At 39.5% G+C, this 17181-nt stretch overlaps 2 protein-coding genes across 2 annotated transcripts in view; one reads left to right on the top strand and one right to left on the bottom strand.

Annotated features, from left to right (window-relative positions):
- LOC110043226 (copper chaperone for superoxide dismutase-like) overlaps nucleotides 1-6061 on the bottom strand; it is a 6275-nt gene extending 214 nt beyond the window's left edge. Inside the window, exons 1-9 of the mRNA XM_020748669.2 lie at nucleotides 5953-6061; nucleotides 4992-5064; nucleotides 4296-4427; nucleotides 3956-4035; nucleotides 3190-3296; nucleotides 2712-2772; nucleotides 2066-2143; nucleotides 1538-1641; nucleotides 1-842 (exon numbers count right to left, since the gene is read on the bottom strand). The exon at nucleotides 1-842 is cut by the window's left edge and continues 214 nt beyond it. Coding sequence (XP_020604328.2) covers nucleotides 707-842; nucleotides 1538-1641; nucleotides 2066-2143; nucleotides 2712-2772; nucleotides 3190-3296; nucleotides 3956-4035; nucleotides 4296-4427; nucleotides 4992-5064; nucleotides 5953-5979 — 798 coding nt within the window. The 5' untranslated portion in view covers nucleotides 5980-6061 and the 3' untranslated portion in view covers nucleotides 1-706. The remainder of the gene's footprint in view (nucleotides 843-1537; nucleotides 1642-2065; nucleotides 2144-2711; nucleotides 2773-3189; nucleotides 3297-3955; nucleotides 4036-4295; nucleotides 4428-4991; nucleotides 5065-5952) is intronic.
- Nucleotides 6062-6064: 3 nt separating this feature from the next.
- LOC110043246 (uncharacterized) lies at nucleotides 6065-16653 on the top strand. Its single transcript, XM_089271644.1, has 7 exons — nucleotides 6065-6251; nucleotides 8941-9078; nucleotides 9741-9874; nucleotides 10318-10408; nucleotides 10523-10628; nucleotides 11017-11072; nucleotides 11896-16653. The coding sequence occupies exons 1-7, from the start codon at nucleotides 6065-6067 to the stop codon at nucleotides 15906-15908; spliced, it is 4725 nt and encodes a 1574-aa protein (XP_089127770.1). The 3' UTR covers nucleotides 15909-16653.
- Nucleotides 16654-17181: the final 528 nt, after the last annotated feature.

Consider the following 17181-nt stretch of genomic DNA (forward strand, 5'->3'; position numbering starts at 1 on the left):
TTATAGAAACATGCGTGGACGTTTGGGAGAACGAGAAATGCTGTGGGAACACAAGCTGCAGGCGAGTGTTTCCACAGCTTTTTTGAGTTCTCCCAAACTTTCACCAGACTGTTTCTGTAACTTGATAGAAACACGGAGAACATGTTTTCTATTTCTTTTAGAAAACACCACGATGAAGAAAAGGAAAACAACTTGTTAATTTTGATTATCAAAATGTAAATTCTCTTTACTCATGCCATCATTACATCAACAGCTCGTGCTACTTGTGTTTCTATCGAGTTATAGAAACACAATATTTAACCAATCAGCATGCATGTCTTCTAAGGACTTTTTTCTAAAAGTTATTAACTACAGTGGAACCCTGCCTTACAGCCACTGTAAATAAATGCTGCATACATCTTATGCAACCCTCATTTTCCAGTTCAGTAAATAATCGCAAGCTTCGTTATGTGCATGCTGGCCGAAATATAGCCCCTGTTTGACTTGCTTAGAGACTGGAAAGTCGCAGAGAGCGGGTTACCCACACCTTGATTTTGACCTACTTAGGGTCGATTTCCAAGAGCTTGGACGATATTTCAATGCCAAATTACAAGAATTTTGAGTGACTTCAGCTGAAGACATTATCTCTCTCAGTTGAATTTGTTTATTCTTAACACCTAACAGCTTAACACAGTATTCATATTAACTGTGAAGACACACATTCATGTCATAACTGAGAGGGTGGCATGCTTGTAGGTGCAGAAAGTGGCTTGTCCTCCCAAAGGATTTTCCCATCACATGCACAGAATTTCTTGGTGTTCTGGAAAAGACCAGCTGAACGGGCAATTATTCCACATGATAAGCTGTGTGAAGTTGGAGATGAAAATCAATTAGCACACACATCTATTGAATTGTTCATAGTGCTCCATCTGCAGGGAACAATAAATTTATTATAATTTATAATAATGTATTAGCAAGTAGATTAAATTCTTCCTGCTGCTTTGGTCCAGTTTCAGTAGCACAAAGTGAACAAGAGTATTTCTATTTTTCCCTCGATGGGATGCTTGTCTACTACAAGTAATATATCAAACACAAAAGACCATGTTTGACCACATTTCCAAACACCGAGAAGAGAGTTGAAAATACGACATGCAGCAGAGTATTTTTGATGAACTTTGAGGTGTTTAGAAATATGGTCAAAAACTGTCTTGAGTGTTTGATATGTCTTCTCAATCGAAACTAAAACTTCGGAGAAAATGGAGAAATAAAATCCTAAAAATCTATGTTAATTAAGATCAGATATCCAAACACCATCACGGTCATGATTTCCTTTATTTAAGCTTGATAAATTATTAATGAGTTTGAGAAGGTTATTTAACATACTCCTGGGTGAAGGTAAGTTATGTGAAAATAAAGTGCCTTGTCCACAAACAGGACACAATAACTTGACCTCAGACTGCTTGATTGCAGTACAGCACACTAACCATTAGGCTGCTGCACCTTTATCAATCTGACACCCTTTCCAAATCCTATGAATCAATAGCTTAGATTGCCTTACCCTGGGCCTGAATTTCCTGTTATTTTTGACACAGCATTATCGGTACGACCTAAATCATCTTCTCCATGGTGTACAACTAGTGATCGGCCAATTATATCCCAAACCTGGCAAAGATGCAAAACATGATAGTTATTCAATATATTCCTCCATCGACAGATTCTCCTAACTGGCCCCTCTAATTTTTCTTCATGGCTTGTGAGAATTTGATTACAATAAAAGCTAGATTAAGCATCAAGGAAGTTGAAAAGAAATGAGAAGAATTTGAAAATTGATAGTAAAGTAACTAGTGCACATAAAAGAAGATGTAAGAGGCTGCAATTACAGTCAATCAACCAGAGGAAGGTGGATAACTCAAAACAGAAATTCTCCTGAACATACCACTTCCTAAGGTGCTAAGGGTACCTTTGATAGGAGAGGCTGTTGGGGGAGGGATACTAAAGATCTGAAATGCTAGAAAGGAACCAAGAATTGGCATTTTAGATGATCACCTATAAATTAAAATCTATTCAGTATGTTGATTACAGTTACCTTCACAGTTTTATCTTCTAATCGAAAAGAAGCCCTGCCGTTCTTGTCTGCTAGTATATTACCAAGGTCTCCAACATGCTTTAAAATAAAATGAAGAAGGAAAGAAGGGAGTTCGAATGAAGGGAAGGACAAAAATTAATGGTGAGTATGCTCTTAAAGAAAGACCTCAAGAAGCGGTGTCTAAAAAAATCTTAAGAGCAAAACATCTGCTGCTAAGTGTGTGGAGTAACTAGTCGCTCTGAAGCTTAAACTGGTATTAATTTTAATCTGTTTTGAGTGACTAGTAAATAAATAAATAAATACACTACAATATTGAGATAGGAAGCACATCACCCTTAGCTAGTTTTCATGTGGGTCCTCTGTCATGGTCGAATTGGAATTTGGAGAACTCAGAGAAAAATCCTCAACCCACATATGGCACTGGGCCGCAATCAAACCTGGGCCACATTGGTAGGACATGACTGCTCTCACCATTGCGCCATCCCTTCTCCCCCCCTCTCCCAGCCCCCAGTAGCAACAAATCTGGTGGCCAGGGATTTAGGCTAAGATTTTGTTGTTGTTGTTTCGCAGGCTAATGCAGCCAGTAAGTGACCAATTTTAAAAATCAATTAATATCAAAACAAAACTAATTTATAAAAAAACTTACTCTCTCACTGTCCTCCGGTGCTCCATGTTTACAATTTCTGGGATTATAGTGATCACCAGTGCTAATGAAATGAATTTAAATATAAACAGTTCTTAGGCTGTGTTCACACTTGGTGTCCGAGTGCGTGACTGGACACTGGCACAAAATGGTGTTGCATTCAGACACTGGGTACCCCAAAGTACCCAAGCACCATTTAGTGCCTGAGTACAAGATCAAGACCTTATACCTGGACATGAGCAGCACTGTGCCAAAATTCTGGTGTGAGTACTTGGAAAAAAGCTTTGTTCACATTAGTTCCCAGTGAGAATCACACTTGCACACCACGCTCTGCACCAGGTGTGAACATAGCCTTATTTTTACAATGTTATTGTTGCAACAAATCATTACCACAATGATGAACAAGAAATGTGGCTGTGTAAAAAGATAACAAACTTTAACTGAAACTTTAACACTGCTTCTGCCAGTAATTTTCAATTACCTACTGCATCCCTGTGACAGATCTCCCAATTCATGAATGTTGAGCCCATGGAGTCCTGGAGTAAGACCATCAATTGTGCCATCAATCACACAGAGATCCTCAGATAGCTAGAAACAGAAACATGTACAGAGCAGCATCAAAGGAGCTCACCATACCAACAGTACTAAACATCTCCATAATCGGAGTTAAAATACTGGGAAAGGGAGGGCGGAGGGGAAAACTGGGGTGTGGGCAGGGGTGTATGGCACCCCAAGGTGGGCCAAGTGTGCTTGTTTTGAGCCCATTTGGACAGAAAATGGTCACAGATTTCCCCACTTTGGTATGAAATTAAGCATGGTTTTGTCTACTAGCCATGGCTTAAAATTTACCATGATCATGGTTTTTAGGCAATTGACAAAAAAATAGTTACATGAAACATTTTGTAATTATCTTTTTTCATCTGAATTGTGATCTTGGAATAAAGAGAGCAAAATATGTGACCCCCCCCACCCCCACCCCCACCAAAAAAAAAACACAATTTCATGCAATTTATTCAATTTTCAAACCATAACAAGATGGTCAACAACACTTGCTCTCTGCAGCAACGTTAAAATAAAATTCCCTGACTTTGACAACAAATTTGTAATGATGACAGTGAGAGTCTGACTGTTCCCTGAGTTTCTCTTGATTTATGTTGCATTTCAGCAGGGCAATGATGAACACAAAAAGGTGATAATGATGATGATGATGGCACTACTGGTATTTACAGTTACTGTTCATGCAGTACCTGAACAAATCTGGTGACACCAAGAATATTCCCACTACGCATCTCAACCACAGCAGCTCCTAAGTGTTTTGGTTGTGTTTCTGTATTAAGTAACACACAAGGTTGTATATCTTTAACATCCAATTTCTTTTTCAGTATAACGCAATGGGGCCCTGCTCTCTTCACATTGGTTGTCTGCTATCTCTCGGTTCTATTGACATGACATGTAGTGATATGACATGACATGACATTTATTTAAGATACCTTACAACTTAGTTTTTAAAAGTACATCTTGATAAGAGAAACAAGATATCAGCACTCTTAAGTTTCTCTAAAAGGGTTAAATAAATTAAAGATTTACCTGTGGCACCAAGACCACGTAATATGGCCGTTCGTCCTGAGTTTTCTATCATCTTCTGGACTTGCGCTGTTGATAGTGTGGTCTCGACAATGACTTGCTCTGTATCCAGATCCACTGTAAATGACTTAACACCTTTATCAAAGTAACGACCATTGTCAGCTGTATATAACACTGAGGTTTTTTAGGCCGGATGCAGATTAAATATACATAAATATCATAAAAAAAGTCTTGACCAAAGAGCAAAACTCACTTAAACTGTGTTTGTTTTCTTAAGAACAGTTTTGGGAGCAGGTTCTCATGCACTGCGGAACGGGCAAAGGCCAAGCTGCAAGAGACGAGCCAGCAAAAGAAGCAAGCGCCGACTCATTTCTTTTTGCTCTGCCTTTGCTCCTGCTGTGGCCCATGAAAGCCTCAGGTCACAGGCTATCTGAAGAAGTATTATCATATAATAAATGAGTGACCTCAAAGGAAATGAATTAAATGCACGGTACTTGTAATAAACTGCAGGTGCATGGTCTGAGGACCTTTGTAGCACCATCTTCCCCTCTTTCCCTTTTCACATCTTTTGTATAAAAATCAAAGGCTGCAAAAATTGCATTCTCCAGTCTGCACTTTCAATGAGTGATCCTTATAAAGCTATTTATTACTTTTATTGTTTGTGATTAGTTACTAATAATATAAAATAGCTTGATGTACCCTCTGCTCCATGAAGCGAATTGTGAATTGCATTTACGCACTTCTGACATGTCATTTGCACAGCAAACTCCATCTAAAAAAAAAAAAACATACCAAAGGTGTCATTTAATCATTACACATTAAAATTACTTAAGCTTTAATCTAGTTGAAATTTTCTCATTGTAGTTGTTATTGTGTCTGATTACAAATTATTGGGTTACTGAAAGTGCACGTGTAGAATACTCCAATGACTTCGTAGCAGATCATTTGGTCAAGAACAGGTAGTGAAATCAGTACCTGTTTGGTCTGGTAACGATCTTGCAGGCAGGCTATATAACACATTCCATACCAGCTGCTGGGCAGGGGCTGGGGGGAGGGTGCGACTCCAATAGGGAAAGGATGAGGATGCTCAAAAGAACCCCCAAAAAGGTACCAAGATCCTATGTTATGGGGATGGCTTGAATTTTTGTTTGGCATACCTGTGGTATCTCACACCACTGTCATCGGCTCGTGTCTGTTAATGCACATGAGCTAGAGTATCCTACACATGTACCCTCAGGGTAGCTATTTTTTTCTCCCCTAAAAGGTACAAATTCTTACACAACACATCATTTCCTGTCAACTTTTTTCAGCTCAACACTCTAAAATGTACTACAAAAGCTCCGGCTGTGGACCTTTTGAGGCTAAACACCCTAAGACGTACCAAGACCGCTTTTTTAACCCCTAAAAGGTACGATGAGCACCCCCGTCCTTTTTATTTGGTGGTTCCCCCCTCCCCCCCCCCCCCCCACCCCCCGTTTCCCGGGACCAGCTCGGGCCTCAAATGGTAGACCATGGTACATTGTTCTTCAAGTCAACAAAATTTAACGTTGAATTGAAAAGATACAATTTTCGATGCTTGAAAAATACTTTCAGGGAAAATTCAGCAGAAATCTGCGCCTTCAAAAGAAATCCGGAGGAAAGAGAAAAACACTTGACTTACCTTCGTGGTTGTTGGGTTGGTAGCCATATTGGAATTGCGATAGTTGAGCTAGCCTGGGACGGGTACATCGCCCTGGTGACGAGGCTGCATACAAAGCCCGGGAAAAAAGAACATGGCGGCGGAAACGATGAAGGAAGACGCAAAGGTCCAACCCTTGGTAATATTTTACGATAGTGAAGCCGCTAACGGGAATGTTTACCGTGGAGACATCATCGAAATTGCTGCCAAGTGCCACCCTGATGTAGTGAAAGGCTCTTTTCAGTCACTGATAAACACGAAACAGCCGCTTTGTGCTTTCGGTAAGTTTTTTGTTGCGTCAGAGTTTGAGCGCAAAAATCTACACCGTCAGCAAATTTGTGACCTTTATGACACCTCTGGTATTTTTCAAGAAAGGAAGTGTCGTTTTACTTGAGTTCGAACTTGGTTTTCTCAGTGTTGTATAAAACTAGAGAAAACTAGCTATAATTAAGAGAAAATTTGTTTATCGTTTTTTACGAGGCGTCGCACGCAACGAACATGTCTAGTTATGCAAGATGTCACGAACGCTGAAAGCTTTCGCTTTGCTCTGTTGTGTCCTAAAATATGGATTTTAATGAATTCTGTGTAGTATCAGCGAGCAATAAGCCTGCTAAGGATCCCAAAGCAATGATTTTTCGTAAATTCATTTTTGGAGATTGTCCAAACTAGAACCTGCGTTTGCATGTCGGTATTTCCGGCATGTGCATTTGGTCACAAGCTTCGTTATGTATTCATGAGTAAAGCGTCCTTTTCTGTTTGTGAGAATTGAAGAAATAATGCATTTATGGGTTGCATTGTCTAAGCTTCTCTCCTTAAAATTGCTTAACGAAATTGTATAACTTTTAGAAGATGACAAAATTGTGTGAGGAAGGAACAGTACGTGTATTCAAGAGACAGAGAGCGAGCGTACATTGATGAACAAGGATTATTTGTGATTTATTCAATTTAACTCACCCAAGCGTTCTGTTATTTTCATTTAACTTGGGATAAATGCCATCGGTAATGAAAATTCAATCAGTTTAACGTGAAAATGGAGAAAATTGTTATTTTCTAGTTAAAAATTTTGTATAGTCTTTGGCAATTTCTGCTGAAACTATGCCAAGAATATTCACATATTATATGCTGTTTATTCCCCAGACAGTAGAAGAGCTGGCAAACTCTCAATTTAAAAAGAAATTACAAGTGATATTTGTCGGCAGCATTGCCTCAAAACATCATTTATAGAAAATTCAAAATTCAATAGTCACCATAAATCTAAATGTTGACAGCATTTTTGTGACCTGCAAAAAAATTGAATACATCCAAACTGAAAGAATGTGAATAATGACATATTACCTTACTTCTTATAGCTTCCCTGGTATATTGAAGAGGGTTTAAATAATTTTAATTCATATTGCAGTATTAACTTGTTTACAAAATTAATGGAAAGATGCCAATACTTAAGTTCTTAATTTGGCTCTTGGCTTTCATTGGATATAATTAGCTCCAGGGTATTCAGGTGATATATCAAACACTAAAGACAGTGTTTGACCACATTTCCAAACTCTGAGAAGAGAGTTGAAAATACAACACATAGCAGAGTATTTTGACAAAATTCGAGGTGTTTGGAAATGTGGTCAAACACTGTCTTTCATGTTTGAGATATCTTCTCAATCGAAACTAAAACTATGGAGAAAATGGAGAACTAAAATTGTAAAAAATCGATGCTAATTTAGATCAGATATCCAAACACCATCACAGTCATGATTTCCTTTGTTTAAACTTAATGAATTATTAATGAGTTTTAGAATTCCATGTCAAAGTAAGTGGTCCATACAGCTCAAGCTTATCTTGGTTTCCCTATAATAATAATTAGCATTAAGTATTAAAGCATTAAGTATTAAACCATTAAGTAACTAGGAGTATTTCAGGGGTTTCAATAACAATAACATCCAGGTAGAAAATCCACACAGCCCAAAGAGCCTTGCCAATTGGCACGGCTCAATTGCCTACAAGAGATCATTGCAGATAACTCAATCATGATTCAGATTTATCATTACTGGTGGATTTGTTCATGATTTTGACATATTTAAATGGGCTCTCATGCAGATCATTAATTTGTTTTCATAATGCTGTTGCGTAAAATTTTGCTCCACAATTATTTGAAGATACAAGGGAAGTAATACATACTATAACCAGCAAAAATCATGGCTTCTTTGACTTAAAATAAGCTTAACTATTTAGAAGACTGCTGGACAGCCTTCTGAAAAAGACAGGAACATTGCTATGTAAAATACCAAAATAATATTAATATCCATACTGTTCACATCCACTCACTTTGCCTAGTGTCCTGGCATTCTTACATCTCCCTCTGGACTTGATGCTTGTCCATTGCATTGTTACCTCAGGGTTCGGAAAAAGTGGTTGTGCCATGTATTCCATACTTTTTTCACTGATTATGAGCTACTTCTATATAATAAAAGCTCACTGAATGTACTTGCTTGATATTAAGCATTTTCTGTCCAAAATCGTTTCTTGTCCAAGCAAAAATAGATTTGACAGGACAACTTGACTGGGACCAGTCGGAAAATTATTTCACGCCCTGTATACATCATCATTGTTATCATCATCGTCGTCGTCGCCGTCATTGTCTTCATCATCATCATCATCATCATCGTCGTCATTTATTTGCCACGTAAATAATGAAAGATAGTAACTATACTGTAAAAGCGGCAAGGAGACCTCTGAAAGAGAACACTGTCTGTAAATTTATTATAATTATCATTCAGTATGCCTTTTACTCATCCAAAGATTTACTCATTCAAAGATTTACTCATAGCTGAGATATTCTGTTGCCTCTCTCTGCCTCAAATTGACCTGAAACGTTTACTCTTTTGAAAACACAGTTCAGTACTATCCTGGTAGATCACCTCTAAGACAGACTTTGCACTTAATATGTTTACATGTGAGTTATTTTCATGCAACTTTCAGCAACCAGAGAATGTGCAATTTCAGAGGAAGACCTCAGAAACAAGCCTTACTTCAAAGAGGTGGTGATGAAGTTTGTCTCTTGGATAGATGGCATGGTTAAGCTAGCAAAGAAAAAGCATGGGAAGTCATTTTTCCCAGGTAAGTTCAAATACCAACTTAGTTGGTATTTTAGAAAAGTGCTTACGCCAACAGAAACGTGTCATTTATATCATAATGGAGCAGTATTCAATTGAGTGTCGTAAAACTAAAACCAAACCAATTACCTACCAATTAGACTACTCCTGCAATCATAAACAGTATTTAAACCAAAACTAAAACCAAATTAACTGCCTGGAGTGATTACTTTCGACACTCAACCAAAAACTGCTCTAAGACAACAGTAGCAGGTAAAAATGAATTAATGAAAGTTACATGAGCTTTGTTCCATCAGTTGACGTAAGTTCAGCTGTGTAGTTATATGTAATATTTCAATGCACTGTACGAACTATACTTTTTTTGGAACAGTGGTGTAGTTGTAGTATATTTATTTTGTTTAAATGAAAATACAAAGTGGCACATGAAAGTTGAAATTTAAAACATGTTTAGTGTACATAGTATTTTTGGATTTTGTTTTTGTCCTAAAGATCTCTACCTTACAGAAAATCTTTGAGAGTAATATTGCATATACAGCTTTATTATTGGGATCTCATCTTTGCTTTGATTTTTTAACAACAAAAAATAAGATTTCCAAACTATGATATACATTTGGCTGTAATAATAACCATTATTTTCTATTTGTTTTGTTTTTTGTTTTTTTTCAGTGTTGTGTGCACACTATGGCTATCAATTTGACTTCTTGATTTTACTGAGCAGCATGGAGAGATCTGGACTCCATCACTCTATTCTGACGCAACACAATGTTCATTTCGCAGATAGCTTGCTGTTCTGTAGAGAGGTTGGTAATTTTTATTTTTAACACCATTACAAACAAGCTCCAATGTAATTCAGGGATGTGCCCTAGAAGTGCCTGGGTGCCACAGGCAACTAACTTTTGCCTTTGGGTATCTGGAGAATCGTACTTTTTTCATATAAGCTTACGTGCTGGGCATCTAGGATTACGTGGATAGGAACCTTTTGGGCTCCTCATAATTTTCCTTTGACCACAGCCTTGCAATTAGTTTTATCATTAAATTCATTGAAAACTTCTCAATACTTATAATTTGGTATTGGAAAAACAGTAATGGTGAATTGTATGTAAGGCTTGGTAGAGAGATGTTAGTCAACGACTGATTAGCTTAGTCAACAATTCAGTAGCTTGTGTTAATGACAAGCAGCATTGGCACAAATTTGTGTTGTTAACATTATTAATAACATAATTTTCATTCAACTTTCTTTTAGTTGAAAGACAATGGGGAAAAGCTGTTGGACAATACAAGACTTTCACTTGACGCACTATTTAAGAAATTCTTTCCAAAGAAAATTTTGGCAGGTAAATACTTGAAGTGCTATTAAAAATGGGAGAAACCAGACTGAACTATGTACTTTGCCACCAGCCAATATAATATGAAGTAAGAATATTTAGTTTCAACCTTGTCTCTTTTAGACAGGCACAGAGCCATGGGTGATGTGGATGGAATGGTAAAGATCTTTACTCAGACACCACTAAGAAAACTGCTACATCGTATGAAGTATTCATCTACCAAAGAAAGGTTTGCTTCCTTGAATTGCTTCCAAAATTTATATCTACATTGGATGAAGATTTTAAGGGAAGTGCAAGATGTTTTCCTTATAAATAACTTGGGGCTGAGTCTCTTTGAGGGTGTAAAGGTCAATTGCTGTCCTCCATAACTAACCTACCCACCCATAGAATTTTGTTTTTGTATGTTTACTCATAAGTTAAGAATTGTTTTTATTGGAAAAAAAAAACTACTTTCCTTTCCCTTTTCCTCTCCCTTTCCTCTCCTCTTTTTTTTTTAAACTGGATCCATTTAAGGAACCTTCCACCAGTGTTAGTGAGTGTGTTGCATGCTTTAGTTTGGCATGGCTCGGAGTTGTGTGTAAGAAGTTCATTTTAACTCTGTTTTCTTATTGTTGTAGATTGGAGTACTACATTTCTCAGAATGGATCTAAACAGCAACAAGCTATTTTGGAAGGTGTGTGCTCTGCATTTTCTAAGAATTTTGTTTACCAAGTAATTACTCCCAAGTAAGATCAAGTGCTACTATTGATCCCAGACGTTGAAGTAGCATCTTTTTTCAGGCCGTTTCTCACACCATTGGTTTCAGTCAAAGATTCAAAAAAAGTGATCGCTTGATGACACACATCTCCTGGCTACAGTTTGCAGCACAGCTGTTGCAAATTCCTCAAAAGCAGCAAGTTCAAGGCAAATCGGGTCCATGGGATGGAATTTGCATCCTTCAAACTCTTCTCTGTAACATATCTTGAATTGTATCTGGCTAGAAAGGAAAGGGGGAGACCTAAGACCACTTGGAGAAAGACTGCAGAGAAAGAAAGGAACAAGGCTGGGTGGAAGAGCTGGAGCGCAACCAAGGCAGCTGCGCAAAACAGACAGTGTTGGGCTCAGAGCATGACAGCCTTATGCACCTACTGGCACGATGAGAAGATATGATGATTTGGCTGGAAAGTGCAAAATTCAACAAACTTGCAAACAAACTGTGACAACAGCAGGAAAGACTCAATCACACAATTGTGAAATTCCCCATCACATGATCACTTTTTTCGAATCTCTAAATGAAACTAACGGTGTGTACAATGGACTGAAAATAAAGCCATTTCAACAGAGGTCTGGGATCAGTAGTATCAAGGTTTTCCAACAGACCTCCATGTAGTGTAGGGTAGTTAAGCCTGAACGAAATTTAGCATTTTACAAGTGAATTGAGACTACCACAATTTCATTCAAAAGATTTTCAAATTCCTGTCATGTAAGAGTAAATTAATTTTCTGTTCCATTTGTAGAGAAATTTCACAAATTGGATGCTTGCAGTAAGAATATGTCCATCAAGAAACTGCTGAAGGAAGGTGTGACTTATAACACTCTAAGGAAGATCTTTGAAGAGTGCTGCTCATTCTTAGATTTCTATGAAACTATGAAAACCTATGGCATTGAAAGGAAAGTGTCAAAGGTCATGGCATTGCATTTCAGTGGACAAGGTTTTGAAAATCAAGGTGCTAGAGAGCTGTCAAGACTTTATGAAGAAAAGCCAACAACACGAGTGTCATCGGAAAATCAAGAGAATGGCAAGGTTTTGCAGCCTGATAATCCTGCACACAAACCGCAACCAAGGATGTCTGCCGCAAATAACCTACCAGTTGCTAAGTCATCTAACCAGGCTGAGGCTGGCGAGGATTGGGAGAATGAGGTAGCAACAGCTGCACCTCGGACAGACTTCACCCTGAAGTGCACAACTCCCACACCCCTCAGCATGGATGTTGAAGACATTTCGTCTACACAGTGGCTTAAGACAACGCGCAGCGAGAGTCCAAAAGGGAAACCCCAAGCTGCAATTGCCCATTCCCATTCTCAGAAGCATGACGGTAGAAATGGTGAAGTCACCAGTAAGAGACTTCAGGGAAAAGCCAGGAAAGCTGTCGTCAGAGACCGATCTTCAAATTCAACGTCGAGTGCACCAAAGCAGTTTAGCGAAAAGAGTGGCAAACTTAAGAGACCATTCAAAGAAAGTAAACAAGAGGGAAGGATGAAAAAGGAGCCCATATCTTCAAAAAGAGGGAGCAAAAATGAATCTAGTAAGAAGAAAACACCTAAATCAAAAGACACCTCTGAGGGACATTCAGATGAGAAGACTACTGAAACATCAGTTGGCAGTGTCTCTTCAGAAGGAATTAAACCAAAGCTTGAACCAGGAGAATCACCTGGTGAAGAAAATAGTTTGCCAAGTGAATGCCCACATGAGAAGTCGCAGCCTCCAGTCGCTCCTGAGCTGCTTGGTGATTCATCAGTAGCAAACGTTGTCCGTCAGTTCACCAGTGTTTTCATAGGAGACATTGCAATTCTTGTTCCTGTTGAAAACTGTGTAGATGCTGATTCTAATGCGGCTGCAATAAACGAATGTGAGTCATACCGTCACGATCAGCTGGAAGATGCAGCTATCACCAAGTGTGGCAAAGTGGTTGACAATTCACGTTTGCGGCAATCGGCAAAGGAATCTTTTGAAAAACGCGATCAAAATGAGACTAAACCCGCAGCTACCAAGCCGGACAGTATGGTTGAGAATCAACAACCAAATCAAGAGTCTTCCACAGGCAATGTCGTCATCCCTGTCGTATCTGTTAGTGCCCAATCTGAATGTGGCACTTCTAATGGACCTCTTGAAATGCATTCTCAAGACCAGGCAAAGGCCTCAGTTACCGAGTTTAAGAAAGTAATGGATACTGCACCAATAAATCTTGAGTCATCTGAAGAGAATGCCATGAAGTCTAGCAAGCTGGCATCTGATTCTCAGTCTGAGCCAGGCTCACCGCCGCATAGAGTGCCTGAAACATGCAGTCCAAACCAGTATGAAGTAGAGATTGTCGCCTCGCCATTGAACCTAGATCAGTCGCCAGGGAGTGCCATGATACCTGATTCGCTAGTATCCAGTGACAGAGCAGAGGAAACGAGTGATAGCAATGATGTGAACAAAAATGTGACTACGAGCAACCACTTGACGGAAGATATCTTAGATGGAACTGAGCACCAAGATACAACACTTCTTAGTAATGGCCAGGATCCAGCTTGCCCTGTGAAGTCGTACCAGGGTGAGACAGTGATTGGAGTGGGTATTCCATGGGAAGAGCTGCAACAGATTCACTGTACATCTTTGCCAGACGAGATGTCCCTGACGTCTTCAGATCCAGTAGCTCAACCGATGTACGGAAGCTTTGTCATGAATCACGGAATGGCAAGCCATTTTATCACCACCGAGGATGCCAACCAGGCAAGTCGTGATTTACGGGCAGAACTGTCATCTGAGAGCAGCAGTACCAGTGGGGAACAACCTGTTGATTTGTTTTCGCGACAGCCACCTCTTGGTGCTGAGCGAGGGTATACTCCTGATGCAGTGCAACACCAGCTGTCTTGGTTGGGAAACACAAATGATGGAATATGTCAGATGTCACCGGGTCCTGGCTTTAGTAACTACAACCAGACATCATTTCCAACTTTGGCAAATCCTTATGGTACATTCCACCAAGCACAACAGGCACTGCCTCTATTAAAGCCATGTTACCCAACATTTGCTTATCACAATCATGCCCGGCCTATGATTCCACCTTACATGACGCAGCCTCAACAAGTTTTTATGCCGCCATTCCAGTACAGAAATCAAGTGATGTTCTCCAACATGACACCTGCAGGTGTTGGTTTTCCACCTCTGCCTCCACCACAGCTGCAGCCTCAGATGTACCCCTTTCTGCCAGTTAATGGTGGGTATTCCTGTCCCCCCATGTCATTTTGTGGCAATCCTTACGAACGATCACCACAGTCCTTGGTAGGTGCAACAGTGGACGTTAACAATGCAGGTCTTACGTACCCAGCACATGCATTGTCCCAAGTGGGTCCCACTATTGACGACTGCCAAAACCTCACAGTGGTTTCAAACGGATCACAACTCAGTGACGAGAGAGATGAATCTAGCTCAGAGTTATCATCGAGTGAGAGTTCACTTGAACTAATGATGGGTTCAGCAACAAGTCAAATGTGTGGCAGTTCGACTCTTGTTCAAGAATCGTTACCCGTTCAGACGGAGAACGATTCAGGGTTTTCAACGTCATTAACATATGAAGACAAACAGAATGGAGTGATTGAAGACCAGAATGGGAAAGTGTCTTGGTCTGAAAACGTATCCGAGTACAAGAACGACGGCCAAGTCTTCAACTTAGCACATCTATGTTACAAGGAAGTACCAAGTGATGAAGTTTATGTGAGCAAGTTGAAAGACAATTCTTTTCTGAATAACTCTAAGGAATTTTTCAGCCACCAACTTCCTGAAGGTCAGGAGGACCTTGTTCATAAACAGATCACAATCCTGTCTCGGGAAGAGAGTGACATGGCTATGGGAAGGCGGCTCTCACCTGACGGAAGCAGCATGGATGGCGTTTGTTTTGATTTACCAAGTGATGTCAGTTCTGCGCAGAATCTTGAAAAAATGTCCGAAGTCAAAAGTTCATCCGCACTTCATCGATCGGAGGAACACTGTAGCTACAGGCCAAGTGATGTGAAAGAAAAGGGGAAAGAAAGAAGAAAAGACAGAAACTTTTCACCTAGGCCTCAGCGAGCGAGAGGAAACCGAAGTAGAAGGAACAAGGGTACACAGGAGTCGTCTGTATCAGTTTCATCACAGAAAGACCATCAACCAGTGACTGGGCCTCCAAATGAAAGCGTTATTTCAAATACCCGTCCTGATGCACAATCTATCTCTTCTAAAAACAACTATGACTCTTTGGGCTCAAATCGTGCCAGCAATTCTTGTGAACAATCACAGCCAAAGAATCATAGAAGAGTAAGATTTTCAAAGGAGGACGTGGAACGTCAGTCGGCAGAGACTATTAAACCCTGCAGCAATCCTCGCCGAGCAAATGCTACGATTCCAGGGCAGGAGAAAGAAAAAATGGGCATCACTTCGGTCGAAGAAATATCTAGGTTAAGCTATAGTGGAGATCAGAATATGAATGACTTGGAAGGAAGTCAAACACGCTCTGTTAATAGGAGTTCTACAATAACAACGAAAGTAGAGGAGGAGAAGGTACAATATGAGGATAGTGGGTACAAGGACAGGCCGCAGAAACACGCGGAGAAAAGAATGAACAGTGAAAAGAGGCCCGCCAACCTCAAGACTGGGAATTTCAGAAAACGAGCTTTCAACGACAAAGGGAAGGGATCATATAAAGAAAAACAACCTGTAAAAGTAATTTCACAAGTGAAGAAACCTGAAACAGACACAAGAACAGACAAGAATAACAATTCAAAGTAGATACATAGATTTACGAGGTTGTTTTTTTGTGGGTGTAGAGAGTGGAAACTTCCCTAGTACGTCCTAGCAGAACGTAAATTACTTGTGTTTTGACAAGTCTATAGTATAAATCAGGAAAAGTTTAATACCACAGCACACCGTGGCAACGTCGTAATAGAGCATAGACTACTCATTGTGTTTTGGAACGTGCATAGATCAATCAGGAAAAGTTGAATACCAAAGTACACCGTACCAGACTGTTTTTCCTGTCGTTGCAACTTTATTTGACAAGCGCAGGTGTAGTTCAAGTATTATTTATTATTGCAATGTGGTGTAAAGAATGTAGGATTTGCTCATGTGATCCTGAAATCACCGAGCAAACTGCAAGAACAGTTTAGTTGGTTCTTGTTGAAGTGGAAGTAATTTTATCAAAATAAACGTTTCAGAGTTCTGAGGTTGCTATAACTAGTCCAGAACATTTGATGAGTCATCGAGTGCAATGCAACGATTTCTTAAAAACCATGTGAAATCTTTTGAAATTTGCCAAGTTTAAATTAAGACAATATGTAGGAACATATTTTTAATCAATACAAAGAGATACATTTTTGTAACCGAGGTCATAATTTAAGAACATATTGTCGTGTTCGTTATTTTGCAGTTGTATTGTCGTTGTTGTTATCGCATTGTTACGTTACGGAGACTGCGTTCTCTTTTGATATCCTTCTCTAAATATATTTTAATAAAGTTCGTGTTTGTTAGAGAAAAAGTAGCAGAGCTGGTTAAGAGTGTGATGGCAGTGTTTTCGCCAGAGCGCGCCATTGCGGGAATCCCGCGTTTAAATCAGAGATGGCCCCCAGAAAGACGAAAAAAGGGCCAATTTGGCCCTTTCCTTTCACGAGACTGCAGGCTTAACACGGGCATAATATTTTAAAAGCCACCCCGGGGCTCGAAATTGTGATCGTACGGTCGCCAATGCAACAAGCATTTCATCCTTGGCGACCAAAAATTCTGGTTTAGTCGCCGTAATACGGCATAATGGCGACTACATCTTTCTGTGTTGACGATCAGTAACGGTTATTTTGTCACACATTATGTCCTTCTAGAAAATCACATTGAAAGATGTTTGCTTCTAAAATATTCAACATAAGAAAAGAAGTCAATGCGTCCTTTTACTTCGCAGTATTGATTCTCTCACATCGCAAAACTTGCAAATGGCTGACCGTGTTTGAAATCGCCCTATTATGTATTGCAAACCCTTGATCATTGACCACGTCATGTATGCCTAAGGATTGTT

The sequence above is a fragment of the Orbicella faveolata genome, unplaced genomic scaffold (genome assembly GCF_042242905.1).
Source record: "Orbicella faveolata isolate gen_17 unplaced genomic scaffold, um_ofav_v1 contig_34, whole genome shotgun sequence".
Classification (NCBI taxonomy): domain Eukaryota; kingdom Metazoa; phylum Cnidaria; class Anthozoa; order Scleractinia; family Merulinidae; genus Orbicella; species Orbicella faveolata.

Coding starts and splice junctions, on each gene's coding strand:
- LOC110043246 (XM_089271644.1), top strand. CDS start 6,065: ATGGCGGCGGAAACGATGAAGGAAGACGCAAAGGTCCAACCCTTGGTA. Junction 6,252..8,940: donor ACAGCCGCTTTGTGCTTTCG/GTAAGTTTTTTG, acceptor TGCAACTTTCAG/CAACCAGAGAATGTGCAATT. Junction 10,629..11,016: donor TATTCATCTACCAAAGAAAG/GTTTGCTTCCTT, acceptor TTATTGTTGTAG/ATTGGAGTACTACATTTCTC.